Here is a 15,000-nt window from a genome sequence, read left to right as displayed (position 1 = left end):
TGTGTGTGTGTGTGTATGTGTATGTACATGCGCATTCGGCTGCTAATTGCTAACTGACAGCAATTAGCTGTCAGTTTGTCAGTTTAACTGAGTGTTTGTCTGCTTTTCCTGACTCTGCCGACCTCATCTTCCCCAAAGATTTATTTAAAAACGTCAACACAAATCTTCATTCAATTTGAAAAAGAAAATCAAATTGTGAGCTCACTTTTATTTTTACTCCTAGATAATCCCTGGCAGATTTGTCCAATTTTGTCCGCAATCTGAATGATTTTTCTTGTTTACTAAAAGCACTATCTTATTATGAAATAACTAATGTGTAATTGCTGTTTTGTAACACGTCTATGTAACAGCGGGGCGTCGTGACGCTTCAGCCGAGCTCCTCGCTTCAGCAAGATGATGGATGATCGGCGCCGTGTGTGTGTGTGTGTGTGTGTGTGTGTGTGTAGCAGGGATGTGGCGGCGTGACAGCAGCCTGTTGGCGGCGGGCAGTGGTGGGATGAAATGAAGTCGTCTGAACACAGAAGCGACTTCATCCCGCTGCTTCGCGAACAGGAAACAAAGACTCTTTGTTCCAGAAGCTTCTCTTTTTCCTTAAAGGACACCACAGAAACCCAGAAGCGACGCGGGGGCTCACTATTCCCTCCATGCTGGCTGACAGGCCCCGCTTCCTCACTTTGACATAAACGTTCGGGGAGTCGGCGGTGACTCGGCTTGTCCGAACAGAATTCCTGGCTCCTCGGCGCGATTAGATACTCAAGAGGCGCGCGATGAAAACGCTATTTGTTCTCCTTCCGCCTGCCTTCACTCCGTCATTCCAGCCATTCCTCTCCTCCATCGCTCCTCTGACTGTCCATGCTGCCGCCAGGTGACAAACCACCTCTCTGGGTGCCAGCGAAACGTCTCCGGGTCGTACCTCTCGCTGTAATCGTCGTTTTCTGTCTTTGACTAAAATTTACTGCAAAGTTTTTCATGTTTTCTTTTTTTCCCCGGACAAAGCAAGGGCTGTTCATCTCTGTCTTTGTGTGTTTCACGTCTGGAGCGCCTAAATTAAAAGCAGCTGACAGCATCTTCACGTCCAGGTGTGCACACGTCCACACACACACACACACACACACACACACACACACACACACACACACACACATACACACACACACCGGTTTCTTTCTTTGTACATCAACCAGGTGCAGAATTGATATGGTATCACATCATCTCACAATCCTGACCGACCTGATCCAGTGACCTTTGACCCCTGACCTCCTTCTCCTCGCACCTTATCCATCCCTGGTAACTCATTTATTTTGAGATTGTTGCCATTTTTCCAATAATAATAATAATAATAATAATAATAATAATAATAATGATAATAATAATAATAATAACGATTTTTAAGCAATAATAGTTATTATTATTACATAATAAGTATGTTTCTACGTGACATGTGAATGAGAGGGTGAATGGTTGTATCTGAATGACTGAACGAACAAATGAATGAATAAATTAATGAATTAATTCATAATAATCATGACTATTCACCACAATAGTGTCAAAACTTTTTGTAAATTATGCTGGTGAATCATCATTTTGTTGACAGACACTTTTTTTGTTTTTTTGCTATGTATATGTGTATATGTATATATATGATGATTTACTCATATACACTATATATGTATATGTATAATATTCATCTTTTGAAGTGAATATTAATGTATTTCGACACAGAATTAACGGACAAAGGTGGTATTCAGGCTGATTTTGATTTTTTGATCTAGGGCTGCGCCTCTGACCTTTGACCCCAAGCATCCCGTCACACCGACACAGATCCTAAGCCAAAACTGCACCGTTATCAAAAAATAAAATAAAAAACAGGACTTTCTTCTAGTTTCACTGACTTTCATCAGCTGAGAACTTTTACAGTTTCCTGGTCCTGAACCATACACACACACACACACACTGACGCACGCGAACACACACACACACACACACACAGAGGTTATGTTTTTGCCACCACTAACCTGTGTTTGTGTGTCCGTGTGTGTATTTGTGGTTTTACTGCTGGGAACTTTACGAGCGTGTGTGAACCGCTGCTTTTGGCCCAGGGCTGCTGGTGGGGTGTGGAAAATATATTAAACACACATGCATGCGCACACACACACACACACACACACAGCAGCTGTCTCTGGGATCATTCCTTGTCTCTCTGGACATCAAGTTCTCCATCTTCTTCTTCTTTTCCCCTAAATGAACTCACTAACATCACTTCCTGTTTCCATCCCCCCCCCCCCCCCACTCTCCCTCAGCGTCCGAAAAAACACAAGGTCAAATGTTGAAGGACATGACAGTGAGCCAATCAGAGTCAGTCCGACAAAGTCGTCAATAACCGAGTTGACAAAGTCGCAATCGGAGCGTAGATGGATGGATGGATGGATGGATGGATGGATTGATGGATGGATGAATGGATGGATGGATGGATGGATGGAACCACATTTGTCTGGGAATCATGACATCACCGTGAAGCCGATCTTTGACCTTTGGGATATTCCAGCAGCGGTCAAACTGCGCGCTAACGCTGCTGCTGCGACGAGCTAAGACGGTTTCAGGGCAGTGACTGTTAGTATCTGCTGAATGGATGAAGCAGGATGAAGCGGCGATGGATTAGGCTGGAGGTGGGGGTGGGCGGGCGAGGAGGAGGACGGGGGGACATGGAGGAGAGAGGCAGAAAGACGGAAGTGACATAAATCGCAGCTGTCGAATGAAAAACGCCGCGTCTCTTTTCCCACGTCGGAACAAAGAGCTTTTCTTCGGCAGGAAAACCACAATACAGAACTCCATTGACTTTTCCTGCCATTTAAGAGACGCAACGTTTTTCTTTTTTTTTTTTTTTTTTTTAACCAGCCGGGTTGAGAGAGCCAACTGGGACGAAGGAAGAAACATGAAGCAAAAGATGAAGTGAAAAGAAAATAAAGTCGGTGGAAACAAGTCGGCGCGGCGGAGAAAAAAAAGACGCCCGTCGCGTCGAAGGAAACGTCTGTGGAGTCGCTCTCAAGGATGCCACTTTTAACGGGAAATTGCTTGGAAGGAAAGAATCATCCAACTATGACAAAGGTCACGGACAACGTGACCTTGGCCGGCATTTGTTTCTTAAAGTTGTGAGTCCAATGACGCGTTTTCGGGCCGCCATTTTTCTAATTCTCGAAATGTCTCGCGGGTCTGATGTTTTTGAGAAACTAAAAAAATTCGACGTCCCTAAGAAATATGATGGACGTCCGCCACATTGACAAGACGTGAGAGCGACTTCCCGCAGCGCCCGACGCGCTTCCTGTCCGGGAGCCGGTCCTACCGTGTCCCGGAAGCGTGGCGGTCCAGAGCACAACAAACAGGGGGGCAAGACGGAGACTCCGCCTTCCTGCTGCGCCGCCACCGCCGGTGAATATCTCCCTTGGAAAAAGAGAAGAAGCAACGTCAACGCACACAATGTACACACACATATCACAACATTAACCGCAAACTACTTTAACTTGAAAGTAAAAACTTGAAGGTCAAAGGTCAGTCTTGACCGACCCCCTTTCTTACTCTTTGCTTTTGCGCCGAGAACCCAGATCCAAGATGGCCGCCAATGTCGGACAGTCGCCATGAATCAGCCTCTTTATCTCCGTGACCCCCCCGATCCTGACCCCCCTCCCCCCCTCCAAGGACGGAGGCGGGGAAGGAAACCAGGACGCGCGCCGCCACAAAGAGGCGAGTTTTCTCTCTGAATGTCAGCAGCTGCATGAATTCACCGCCATTTTGTCGGGTTCGGGGGTCGGCGCCGCGCGGGGGGGACGGGGGACGCGGGACGCGGGAGGAGCTCCATTGGACGGTGTCGGAAAAAAAAACAAAAAAACAAAACAAAAAAAAAAGAAAAAACAAAGGACAAAAAACACAAAGCCCGTCTCTGATTGGTCTGGTCTACTAGGGGGGCGGAGTCAGGACATATAAACAGCGAGAGGCATTAAGTAGATGTGTAATTACTGTTGCTTTCTTTTGTAATAAACACTTTATTGCAAACTTTCCATCTGAACTCCCGCAAACACACATGAGAAATTTAATAGATATTTTAAAGTCCGTAATTTGAAAAGTCGATACCGAACTTATATTATCGGGTTTGCGAACAACTGATGTTCCCATGGCAACGCCATTGTGCCCTTTCCCCTCATTTTCACGCAGAGTTTCCGATGACACATATTTTTTTTTTTTTTCTCGGTTTTCTCTTCGACCGGAGACGTTTGACTTACGGACGTGAAATTGGGTCGACATCTCGTCCACCCTCTGGAAGACCTGAGCCATCTCATAACGAAAGCGTCACTTGTGGACCACATAGCGTCACGTTTTAAGATGGATTTAATAATTTAGGTCACGTGTCAAACTCAAGGCCCGCGGGCCAAATGTAGCCCACGACAACGTCTTAAAAGGTCTGATCGTCTTAAAATAAGTAAGTCACACGCCTGCATTGACCACAAATACATTTCCCACAATTCACGCCGATCATGTTACGGCATCCCGCCATTAGATCGCAGCGAATCCACATCAATGTGATTTTCAACACGTGGAACTGAGAAATACAAATGATCCCTAAATGTCCAGGAAGAGAAAAGTCCATGCAGATGAAAGGCTGTTTCAGAATGTAACATTTTTGATTTTTGAGTTATTTAATATTAAGGAGCAGTTACATTAATATTAAATTATATTTAGTTCAATTTATACTGTTACCGTTACATGTGGCCCTTTGAGGGCAACCATATGCTGATATGGCCCTTGTGAAAATGACTTTGACACCCCTGATTTAGGGGTTTTAATACACAAATCGCAAACCTTCCTGTTCAAATAGAAAACAGCAGCAGAAGAAACCATCATTTGGATGACCTCGCGACCTACATTCCACCAAAATCACCCTAAAAACAGCGTCCGACGCCCCGAACCCCATCCGCGACCCCTGACCCCGAGAAAAAAAAAAGATCTTTAAATTCAAACTGTTATTTAAAACGAAAAAAATAGGGAGTGGAGCATTCGAAAGGGAAATAATAATAGAAAAAAAAGCTCCTCGGAGCCGAGAGCTTCACAAACGGCCTGAAAACAGACAAAGACAAAAAGAAGAAGAAGAATTAAAAGAAGAGGGGATGGAGGGGAATCTTTTAAAGCACTGGGAGAAGGTGGAGGATCTGCAGGACAGCTTGTTCTTTCTCTCCACTCAAAAACTCCATCTTCTTCTTCTTCAATGAGGAGGAACTTTACTTTCTTTCTCTCTTTTTTTAATTTTTCCTTCCATCATTTCCCCGTCACGGGTGGAGGTGGAAAAAAAAAAACTCGTGAGCCCCGCCGGACGGAAAACATTGTCGCCGTCTTTTTCCGCCTCAACCTGCCGCGCCGCTTTGAGACGCGTCCGCTCAAATCGACCTCATCGATAAGTTGATTATTGATTATTGATTTGGACTTACATCGGGTCACTCGAGCCGCCGGTCGCTCCGCGGGATCTTCATCATCCGTCCCGGCTCTCCGCTTCGCTCGGTCTCCGGTAAAAAAAAAAAAAAAAAAAACTCGTCCGCTGCGGAACTCTGTGGAGTTTGGAGGCTGAGGGAGGGGAGGAGAGTGTGTGTGTGTGTGTGTGTGTGTGTGTGTGTGTGTGTGTGTGTGTGTGTGTGTGTGTGTGTGTGTGTGTGTGTGTGTGTGTGTGTGTGTGCAGGGGGCGGGGTGGGGATCCCGAAGTCTCGTTCCCGGTTCAGAATAGCGGCGGACTTTTCGGGGGTTTGTAAAGCGCGATGGAGTTAGCAAGACCGCTTCCGGTGTGCTCACCAAAATAAAAGCCCATTTGGAACCCTGTGAAAATTATTAATTCATTTTTTGGAAATCTTTGTTTTACTGCTTTTCCTTCAACAAGTATTATTGAACAATAATAATAACATAATGAGCTGCATAAAAATAAGTTTCTATAAAACCCTTTGTTTAGAACAGATCTGGGCATTTTACAGCCCATTTTGCTTTTTATCCAGCCCGCCAAATTATTTTCTTTGAATATTTCAATCAATTGATTTTCGATCAATATTAGAAACTCCTTATTTTTTTCCTTTTGTTTAATTTGTATGGATGATTATATACAAAATAATGTCAGTACATTTATATGATCATGAATTATTTCAAAGTTGTAATAAAATGCCAAAAAAAAAAAATTAAATTGCAATTTTCATTTTGTTCAATTTATATGATACCTAGTTGGCCCGTGCATAAAAATTACAAAAGAAATATGGCCCATCAGCCAAAATATTATTCAACTCCAGGTTTAGAATGTATATGTCTATTTGTCCCTCCAGTGATGTCGATATAAACTTTCTGCTCAATGCAAAGACAATAAAAAAAGTTTTGAGTGTGGTCATGGTCAAACCAGGATTAAATTTATAATCTTAGCATATTTACAAAAGCAAAATTTCCCTGAACACAACCCCTTAAAATTCTAAACAAATACATTGAGAGCAACAACAATAATAAAAGCAAGTGAAAGAAATGTCTAAATTTAGGAATGTTTTCTTTGAGTAAAAAAGGAAAACACTTTTAACGGAAACTAGCAAACAAAAATGAATATATCACAGGTAAAAAAACAAACATTTAGAATAGGCTCTCATTCATTCATTTATTGATTTATACCACTTGTATAAATCAGTAGAGCTGGAGCCACTCCTATCTGTGATTGGACGAGAATCGGGGCTCACCTACCAATCACAGTCACATATAGAGACAAACAACCAATCATGTCACACAGAAAGGCCACCCCACATTTAGAATATTTTATCTTAACTCAGAAATTTCTGCTTCTATTTGAGCTTGGAAACTAAAGCACCTTCTTCAGTCTGCTGGTAATTTTGTTTGAAATGCTAAACCTAAAAACACGGACGACATTAGCACGAGCTGTGAGAAAAGTTTGGCATAGAGATTTCCGACCTGTTATGTCCTCCGTTTACGTGAGCTTAGATTCGGGCTGAAGGTCAGCAAGGTTTGGAAGCCAGATGATCCTGTATCCAGGCTTTGGAAGATTTCCGGTTGATTCCAGTGACCTTGGACGCCCTTTTTGTTCACACATGAAATCCAGATTAACGTTTTCACTCTATGAATGACGAGCTGTGGCCACTTAGACTTGTGCTTTTTGAGTGAAGGAGCGTCTCCAAGAACTACAAACATGGAGGCGCAGGCGGAGCCCACAGTGTTGCCCTTGAAGGGAAGTAATATTATCAGGCAGAATGAACACAATGAGTCAATCACATTTTATTTTGAAAAACTCGTTGAATTAAAACATGCATCCCAGAATGACGTTTCAGAAAGATCGAGCCATAGATAAATTAGAAAAGAGGTGAATGGCCCGAGATGTAGGCAAATGCTAAGGGCACCGGGGCCTCCTGGGCGTGCCACAAAATAGTGAAAAATTCCCCTTCTGTATAATTACATTAAAATCAGTTATTAATATGAACGATTAAAAGTGAAAAAGCTTATACAGATTCAAGTGTTAAGAAATGCCTAATTAATAGTATGACAAATGACAGCGTTAAATACTTGCTCCTTTGCTGCTTTAAAAAAAAAAAAAAGTTATAGTGTTTTTTTTAATTTAGACTTTGTTTTTTCTGTTTGTCTGCTAGGCATCGCTGTATGTTCTTTGCACGTGAAAAGTGCTTGGCGAATATAGAGTTTCTGATCTGGGTTACTGAACTTGTTAATTTGTTTTGTAAGCGTTTGTAAATCTTGATGGTGGGGGGCGACTGTAACAAGGGCGCCATATGGCTCAGATTCAGATGAATTCAAAAATAAAAAAGGATTTTGTAACAGATAATGCTTGGAAAATGATTTTTTCCAAGAGGGCCTTTATTTCAGGATGCTCTTTCAAAGACAAAAATCAACTCACAAATGTCAATTCGATGAAATCCAACCAACGTCTTTATTTGTCACTGCTGTTTTCTAGTGTTTCAAACTGCCGGAAAACCCTGAGAGGACAGATCGCTAGGAAACGTCTGAGGCGTGGTCATTCTCGCCTCCACGTCCGATCCCATTGGTAGCGCCCCCTTCAAACCCTTTGCTAGTAACTGTAACTATGACGGGGGGGAAGGGCTCGTGGTGAAAGCGAAACCCCCCCCTTAAAAATCTAACAAGTGATGGAAAGCTAAAAATCAACAAGCGCGATCATTCAACTTCCAGTTGACTGCTGACTCCTGATCTCAGTGCCATTTCCCTGCTAGCGACCATATCTAGGGGCGTTTGGCCACACACAGGAACTTCATAAACAAACTTCTCCTCTGCGACTGGTTAATTTTTCGTATGTTCATCCAAAGTGGGAAGAAAATCTGCCTGGTCGCTCACATGGGAGCAGAGCAACGGAGACTCACGATGACAAACGACTGCTCCTTCATTGATTCAACACCAAACAGGTGTTGGTTTCCATCTGGGTAAACGTGCGCAGCCTGAATACCAAAGTGCGAACCAGACACGAGGGACGAATGAGAACTTCAGGTGCTCAAGAAAAGCGAACGTCCGGTCAAAGATGGGGTTGATTTGACTGTTCTTGTCATCACCAGTGGCTGCACTGAGGCCGCATGGACGAATCGCAGCTCAGTTCGGTCAGAATAGACCGTTTTGGACGAATTTGGACTTTCCTTGTTCAAATGAAAGTTCTTACACGAGGTCAAACAACGGCACCACCTGAACTTCTCAGTGGTGAAAACTTTTACATTTCCAATTAAAACATGTTAAATACAACTTTATTTAAGAAACGGAAAAAAGCTCTTGTTTTCAAAAAGTCTATTCTTGTTTGAGCCCACAAAAAAAAAAAAGACACGGTCAGGGAAACGCAGCCTCGTTGTGACTCGCAAACAAATCCAAACCCAGTCAAATCCTGGCATACAGGTGCTCGCCGTCACCCAATCGAAGTCGTGACTTGCCGGTACTCGACGGGAGCCGTGACTCGCCGGCGACTCGTGTCGTCGGCACCGGCGGGCGAGCCTGGTGTCGGACAGGATCGCTGGATCAGTGGATGATGACAGAGGTCGCACACAGTCGCCTTTGTTGCAGCTCATTTCCATCGTGTCCGCAGAGTGTGTGTGTGTGTGTGTGTGTGTGTCAGATCAGCGCCAATGGTTAGGGTGGGGTGGGGGGGGTGGGGACGACGACAAAAGGCTTCATTCTTGTCCGGTCGTCAGCAGCTTCAGGGCCTTCTGCAGGTTCTGGACGGCTGTGGGCACGTCCTCATACAATAAGGCACTGCCCGCATACTTACAGTATTTCTGAGCCTTTGAGTACTGCTCTGAAGTTAGGCTTACTGCTCCTGTAACACACACACACACACACACATACACACACATACATAGACAGACACACATGCCTCAGTGCTTGTGGTCAATCATCAATATTTTCTGCACTACTTTCCACTTTGCAGAGCATTTCTTTGGTCACTTCCTCCGATCGCCAGTAGAGGCAGCGTCGATCGTTTCCCCAAACAAGTTCTGTATCTGTAGCCACTTTCTCCTTGTAAGAAACTTTTCGTACTTCCTTGAATCTTTTTGGGAACTTCTTCCGACATCATGACAGCACCGGAACCCGGAATTAGGACTTCAGTTACTCGGACCATTTTAGCTCCGACTCCAAGCTAAGATTTCTACACTTATAACGTAAGTACTTGGTGATTGGTGGAACTCATAAGCAACGCCAATTGCTAGATACTGGTCGTAGTGAGCGATTGTTAAAAACTATCGTGGTCACTGATCATCTGTTTTCTTGTGCCGAAATGGACAGAGCCAGCAAGAAATAGCTCTTCTGTTCCAAGGGTTTCCAGGGCTTGCGGAGGAATATCAACGTTTTGGCTGAAATAAATCCAGAGTTTGCAAACGCCTGGGTTATTCACACGTCGCACTGAAGATAGACACACTTCAACCCACCTGAGAGTCCACGGTTTTTATTCCCACCATGCAGAACAAGAACTCTGTGGACCATTATTGCAAAACTAAAACGCTGGACAGTTCTTATGACTTTTCTATCCAAAAAAAGCTATTTTCTTCTACATTCCAGTTTTTTTTTTCGTTTGTTTTTTTTAAGGATAAACTCACTTCAGCTAATTTCCAGGACATTCTACTCGATGTTAACACCTCTCTCAATGTTATCACATTTTCTCGACCGATTTAGCTGATCTTTATTTCTGTAAATCCATTGTTTAAAATGAAATATCTAAAGAAATCAATCTGGCGATATTATGTGTGTGTTTGTGTGTGTCTGTGTGTGTTACCTGTCTGCGGGGTGTTGAGCAGCGCCGAGTCGGGGGGAGGCATTGCTCGTGGCAGGGGAACTGGCTTCGCTGCTTCTGCTGGAAGGGAAAACAACACGTGTTGACAGAAGCTGTCGCATGGAGAAGCTGAAGCCTGCGTCATCTTTCCGTAACTCCGTGATCTATGATCTGAAGTTCTGAATGATCTGACTTTTATCACATTTGCTATCAAAATAAAATTAATTGTAAAAATCCCATGACGGACTAAGTTATTCTCAACAAACATCACGTGACTTGTGTTTGCCGTTTCTCCCCACCTGTTGGAGGAGGCAGCTCGGCGGGGGTGTTGGCGGGGGCGTGGGCCCCCGGCGGGATGTGGATGTTGTTGTAGTTGGCGGCGGGGTTGCCCGACGCGCCCGACTCCGGACTCGGGGTGAAGCCGATGCTCGGCGCCGGACCGGGGTCCAGGTCCTGGCTGGCGGAGGGGTCGGAGGGTTGACCCCCCATGAAGGAGCCGCCATGAGAGAAGCAGCCGGCCCCCTCCTCGTCTGCGGGAAAAATAAAACAAGGTCGGTCACCAGGACGTCGGGTCAAACCCGCGGCTGTGTTTTACGACGTTCTTCATCGGGAGCCTCGAGCTGCAGGCGAGTGCAACGCGGCTCTTTAAAGTGTATCAGACCCAGATCTTACTTTCAGGAGACCCGGTTCTGGATATGTCTCCAAAAGATGTGCGAATGGGAGGGTGGATGGTGGTATGTCTATATGATATTCTTGTGCATCTTGTATTTGCAAGTGTTATTTGCAGTCCTTATGTCCTCTAATGTAAGTCGCTTTGGATAAAAGCGTCTGCCAAATGTAATGTAATGTAATAATGTAATGTAATGTAATATTCACAACGAATGAGTGAATGGTTGTCTGTCTTTACATGATGTGTGAATGGTTGCATGTTTCTATGATGTTTGAACGAGTGAATGGTTGTAGGTCTCCGTCAGTCATCATCGAATTCAGGGGGAACCCTGTCTCTTGTCCGATCACAGTTGGGATCTCCAACCTGCGACCCGAGGTGCAGGATTAGCAGTAAAGATAATGAATGGATGAACAAATGAATATCTATTTAACATATTTTTTGTTTTTTTTAGATTATTTTCTGCCCCATAACTCTAATAATTTCCAGTTATATATATATATATATTTAATACCCAAGAGTCTTTGAAAAAAGACAAATTTCCAGGTGATATTGGAATGTTTCCTGCTAATTATTTCCTTTCTCACGCTTGTTTATTTTTTTCCTTCTAATTTTCAGGTAATTTTTCTGTCTCTTCAAACACAGAACGGCAATTGTTGTTGGAGAAACAGTCTTCGACGAGAACCTCAGAAACCACACCTCAGAGAAAAACAGGCCTCCGAAGCCAGAGGCCGGTCTGGAAGTGCCGACGCAGGCGGGATTCGACACCGCGAGCTGGATGATGACGTCCGATGTTCGGTCCTGAACTCACGACTTTTTTCAGCGTGTTTTTTTTTTTTTTTCAAACACCAACATGACAGTGACAATCAAAGTTAGTTCGGATTGACCTGCAATGTTTTTTTTTCCTAACTTGAGGGGTTTCCGGTGTTTTGTCTGTGACGTCAGTCCGTCTAGACAAACAACCAAACACCACTCAAGAGTACTGAATCACTTGCGACCTGGCGTCGAGTTTTTGTTCCCTGTCCTGAAACCTGAACATTTCAACTCTAACCTGAATATTCAAAGTGATGCTGTGGTTCTTCGGAGGTCTGAAAATTACTTAAAAACAATGACCTTAAGTGTATACCTTTCTTTTCAGCTTCTTTCTAACAAGTAATTCTCGGGTAACTTCTAGCAAATCTATGGTAATACGTTGTACTTATCATCTTGACATTTTTGGGAAATTTAAATCTTTCGAGAATCCTTTTTTAGTCATTAGCCACTTTTGCACTGTAGGAACTTTTGCAGCTCCCAGAACCTTTTCAGGAACAAGGTTATTCTTGCTTTCGGACAGCATAGGAACCAGGGACCATGGACCTCGGTTCCTTGAACCACTTTAGCACCTACCTAGAGGCGGAAATGCCTTACTGTTCCTGGGTGACATAGGTGCTTGTTGATAGGTAGAACTCACGAGTCACGGCCATTGCTAGATCCTTCTTGCAGATCGTAGAGCGCTATTTTAAAAGCTATTGTGGTCGCTGGTCAGCAGTTTTTTTTTTTGCAACAAAATGGACCGACGAAGAGGTCCGAGCTCTTCCGGCCGGCGAACTCACACGAGGGGTTTCCAGGGCTTGCAGAGAGACATAAACATTCTGGCCAAAATAGGCACAGAATTAGCTAATAGCGAGGCTTTTCACACAGCCAAGCTGTGCAAGCAGAAAATAAAAACACTTCAACCCATCTGATAGTCCATGGCAATGGACTATGCAGATAATGGATGCTGAGGCAGCTGCTTCACACCGGTCCCTGCTGTGGTCCCATAACGCCTGTGAGAATGCAAAGCTAGCAGGTCCCTCTGGAGGAGGGCAGTTCCTGGAACCAAATTTGAGCAGGACAGTTTTTAGCGGACCCTTGCGGTCCAAAAGCAGCTATCGTCCAATAAAATGTCTGTCGCCGCGATCAATGTTTTCAGTACTTTTGTTTGGTGCGGACTTCTTTCCACCTAATCAGCCCATTGTCCCTTGTATGAGGACCTGCAAGTAGTTTTTATACAACAATGACGTGACTTCTCAGGAGTCAAGAGGTTCACGGAAAAGGAGGGGGGGATCGAGGCAGTAAAAGCCGTTTGTCACTGATCGCGTCCTTCAACCCGTCCGCGGTCGGTGACAACGCAGGGGCTGTTCCCCCGCTCTGTCACCCCCCCACCCCCTGGCAGGCCGACGGAAAGTCAGGCTAAAGCTGTTGCGACACAATGATGCTTCTGTCACCACTAAGTAGTCGTACGTGTGTGAGTGTGTATGTCTGTTTCACAGTGTATGTGTGTGTGTCTCTGTTTATATGTGTCTACGTGTAAACGTGCGTGTGTGAATCCGGTTTTTGACAGGTCTGAAAACAGAAACAGTTTCCTTTTCTGTCTGAATGAATGAAAACACTTTGCTTTTAAACGACTTGAGAAGTAGATGACAGACAGGAAACTCGCCCAAAAATATATATATATATGTAAAAAAATCAGCAACTAAATAGTTGAAATAGTCATCAGAGAAATGACCTGAAATCATGAGAAAAAAAAAATCGCATGTTAAATAGAAAAGCGATTCAAAAATGAGGGGAAAAGCATATTTAAAGCAAAAACATCAAGAAGAAATGTGAAAAAAACATGTGCCAGAAAATTCCCAAAATGTTGAACAAAGAGAAAACAGATGTAAATAAAAGAAAAGACCTTAAACTGAGAAATCATAAAAAACATTAAAATAGAGAAAGAAATTTAAAAAAAGAAAAAAAAAACAATATAAAGCAAAGGCATTAAGCAGGAAATTTGATAATAAAAAGCACCCCAAAAACCTGACAAATGTCAAACAAAGAGAAAACAGACGTCAGACGTCTGACTCAGCGTCACAAGCTACGTGAGTTGAGTAAATCTCAATGTGTGGCTGCTGAACGTGAACCTGCTCAAAAATCGATAAATGGGCTAAGGGTCAACAAGCTGCTGAACATCTGGCCTTGATCGCAGGGGAGGCTCAGCACCGTGAAGAGTGACCAACATCTGGAGCCACTTTACATTTCACACTGACAAGCTGTATTTCATCATCGCTGTATCTTGCATACGTCCAGATACACACACGACACATACACACACACACAAATGCATAATTGGACCCCCTCCCATCGGGGTCAGTGTGTGAGTGATGACATCATGATCCCCGCTGGCCGTCGGATGAAGTCACCCACCCAACTTGTTTCATCAGAGAGACACACACCCATGTTTGTGCGCTTGATAAGGAAAGTGATTTTTTTGCACCAGGACGAGACGCTGACTCGATCGCTGCTCCAGATATGTGATCAAATGTCCACACATTCTGTTGCGAAACAGAGGAGGATGAGATTTCGTGAAACGATATTTCGGACATTAGGAACCGAGAGGAGTTATGACGACAGTGAGCGTTTGTAAAACTACAACAAACAGCGTATTGGTTGGGTGTCGCTCATTTATACAGGATTAATTATAATTTCTAACTGCTGAATTGCATCGGCATGGTGGTGGAGGTGCCGCCCGAGTTGCCATCGGAAGCAACTTGGGGTTCGGTGTGGGTCCCAAAGCCCAAAACACACTTCAACCTCCAGACCGGAGCAGTCGGGAATCAAAGTGTACAACTTTCCGGACGCCTGCTCCCCTGACTGAGCTGCCCCCGCTCCATTTGTGAATAAATGGCAAGCAAATTAGCCATAAACAAATGAATAGATTATTAAGATAAATACTCTTTAAAAAGCAGGAGTGAAATGTTGAGTCTCCATGTGACGTTCCACCTTCGTCGTGAGAAAACGGCGGTGGAGAAACACAATGGAGGCCCGAGCGTGAAAGGTCAGCCCGCAGCTCGGCCGGAAGCGGGAATAACATCGAGCAGGAGGCAAAAAGATGCCTGAATGGGAGTTTGGAAATGACCTGAGCTGAACGAAAAAAAAAAAAACAAGTCAACAGGATTATAAGGGAATCTAAAAAGAACACTACATTGCCAAAAGCAGCATTGGAACGCTCAAAAATGTGTTTCATAGAAAAATGAGAGAGATGATC

The 15,000-nt window shown here is 44.0% G+C and overlaps 2 protein-coding genes across 8 annotated transcripts in view; both read right to left on the bottom strand.

Annotated features, from left to right (window-relative positions):
• Positions 1 to 5,717, bottom strand: part of adgrg6 (adhesion G protein-coupled receptor G6) — a 43,421-nt gene extending 37,704 nt beyond the window's left edge. For 3 of the 6 annotated variants that reach the window (XM_086143363.1, XM_086143366.1, XM_086143364.1), the window contains exons 1-2: positions 5,475 to 5,717; positions 3,341 to 3,438 (exon numbers count right to left, since the gene is read on the bottom strand). In XM_086143363.1, the coding sequence (XP_085999489.1) occupies positions 3,341 to 3,438; positions 5,475 to 5,476 (100 nt within the window). In that variant the 5' untranslated portion in view covers positions 5,477 to 5,717. The remainder of the gene's footprint in view (positions 1 to 3,340; positions 3,439 to 5,474) is intronic. The other 3 variants (XM_086143362.1, XM_086143360.1, XM_086143361.1) reach the window with 1 other exon arrangement.
• A 2,209-nt stretch (positions 5,718 to 7,926) lies between these two features.
• vta1 (vesicle (multivesicular body) trafficking 1) overlaps positions 7,927 to 15,000 on the bottom strand; it is an 18,280-nt gene continuing 11,206 nt past the window's right edge. The window contains exons 6-8 of one of the 2 annotated variants that reach the window (XM_086143079.1): positions 10,585 to 10,815; positions 10,289 to 10,366; positions 7,927 to 9,334 (exon numbers count right to left, since the gene is read on the bottom strand). In XM_086143079.1, coding sequence (XP_085999205.1) covers positions 9,189 to 9,334; positions 10,289 to 10,366; positions 10,585 to 10,815 — 455 coding nt within the window. In that variant the 3' untranslated portion in view covers positions 7,927 to 9,188. The remainder of the gene's footprint in view (positions 9,335 to 10,288; positions 10,367 to 10,584; positions 10,816 to 15,000) is intronic. The other variant, XM_086143081.1, reaches the window with a different exon arrangement.

The sequence above is a fragment of the Fistularia commersonii genome, chromosome 36, assembly GCF_037954325.1.
Source record: "Fistularia commersonii isolate RoL2024-O1a breed Wild chromosome 36, RoL_Fcom_v1.0, whole genome shotgun sequence".
Lineage (NCBI taxonomy): Eukaryota > Metazoa > Chordata > Actinopteri > Syngnathiformes > Fistulariidae > Fistularia > Fistularia commersonii.
Note: the sequence above shows the minus strand (reverse complement) of the source record. Positions and strands in the feature narration are given on the sequence as shown.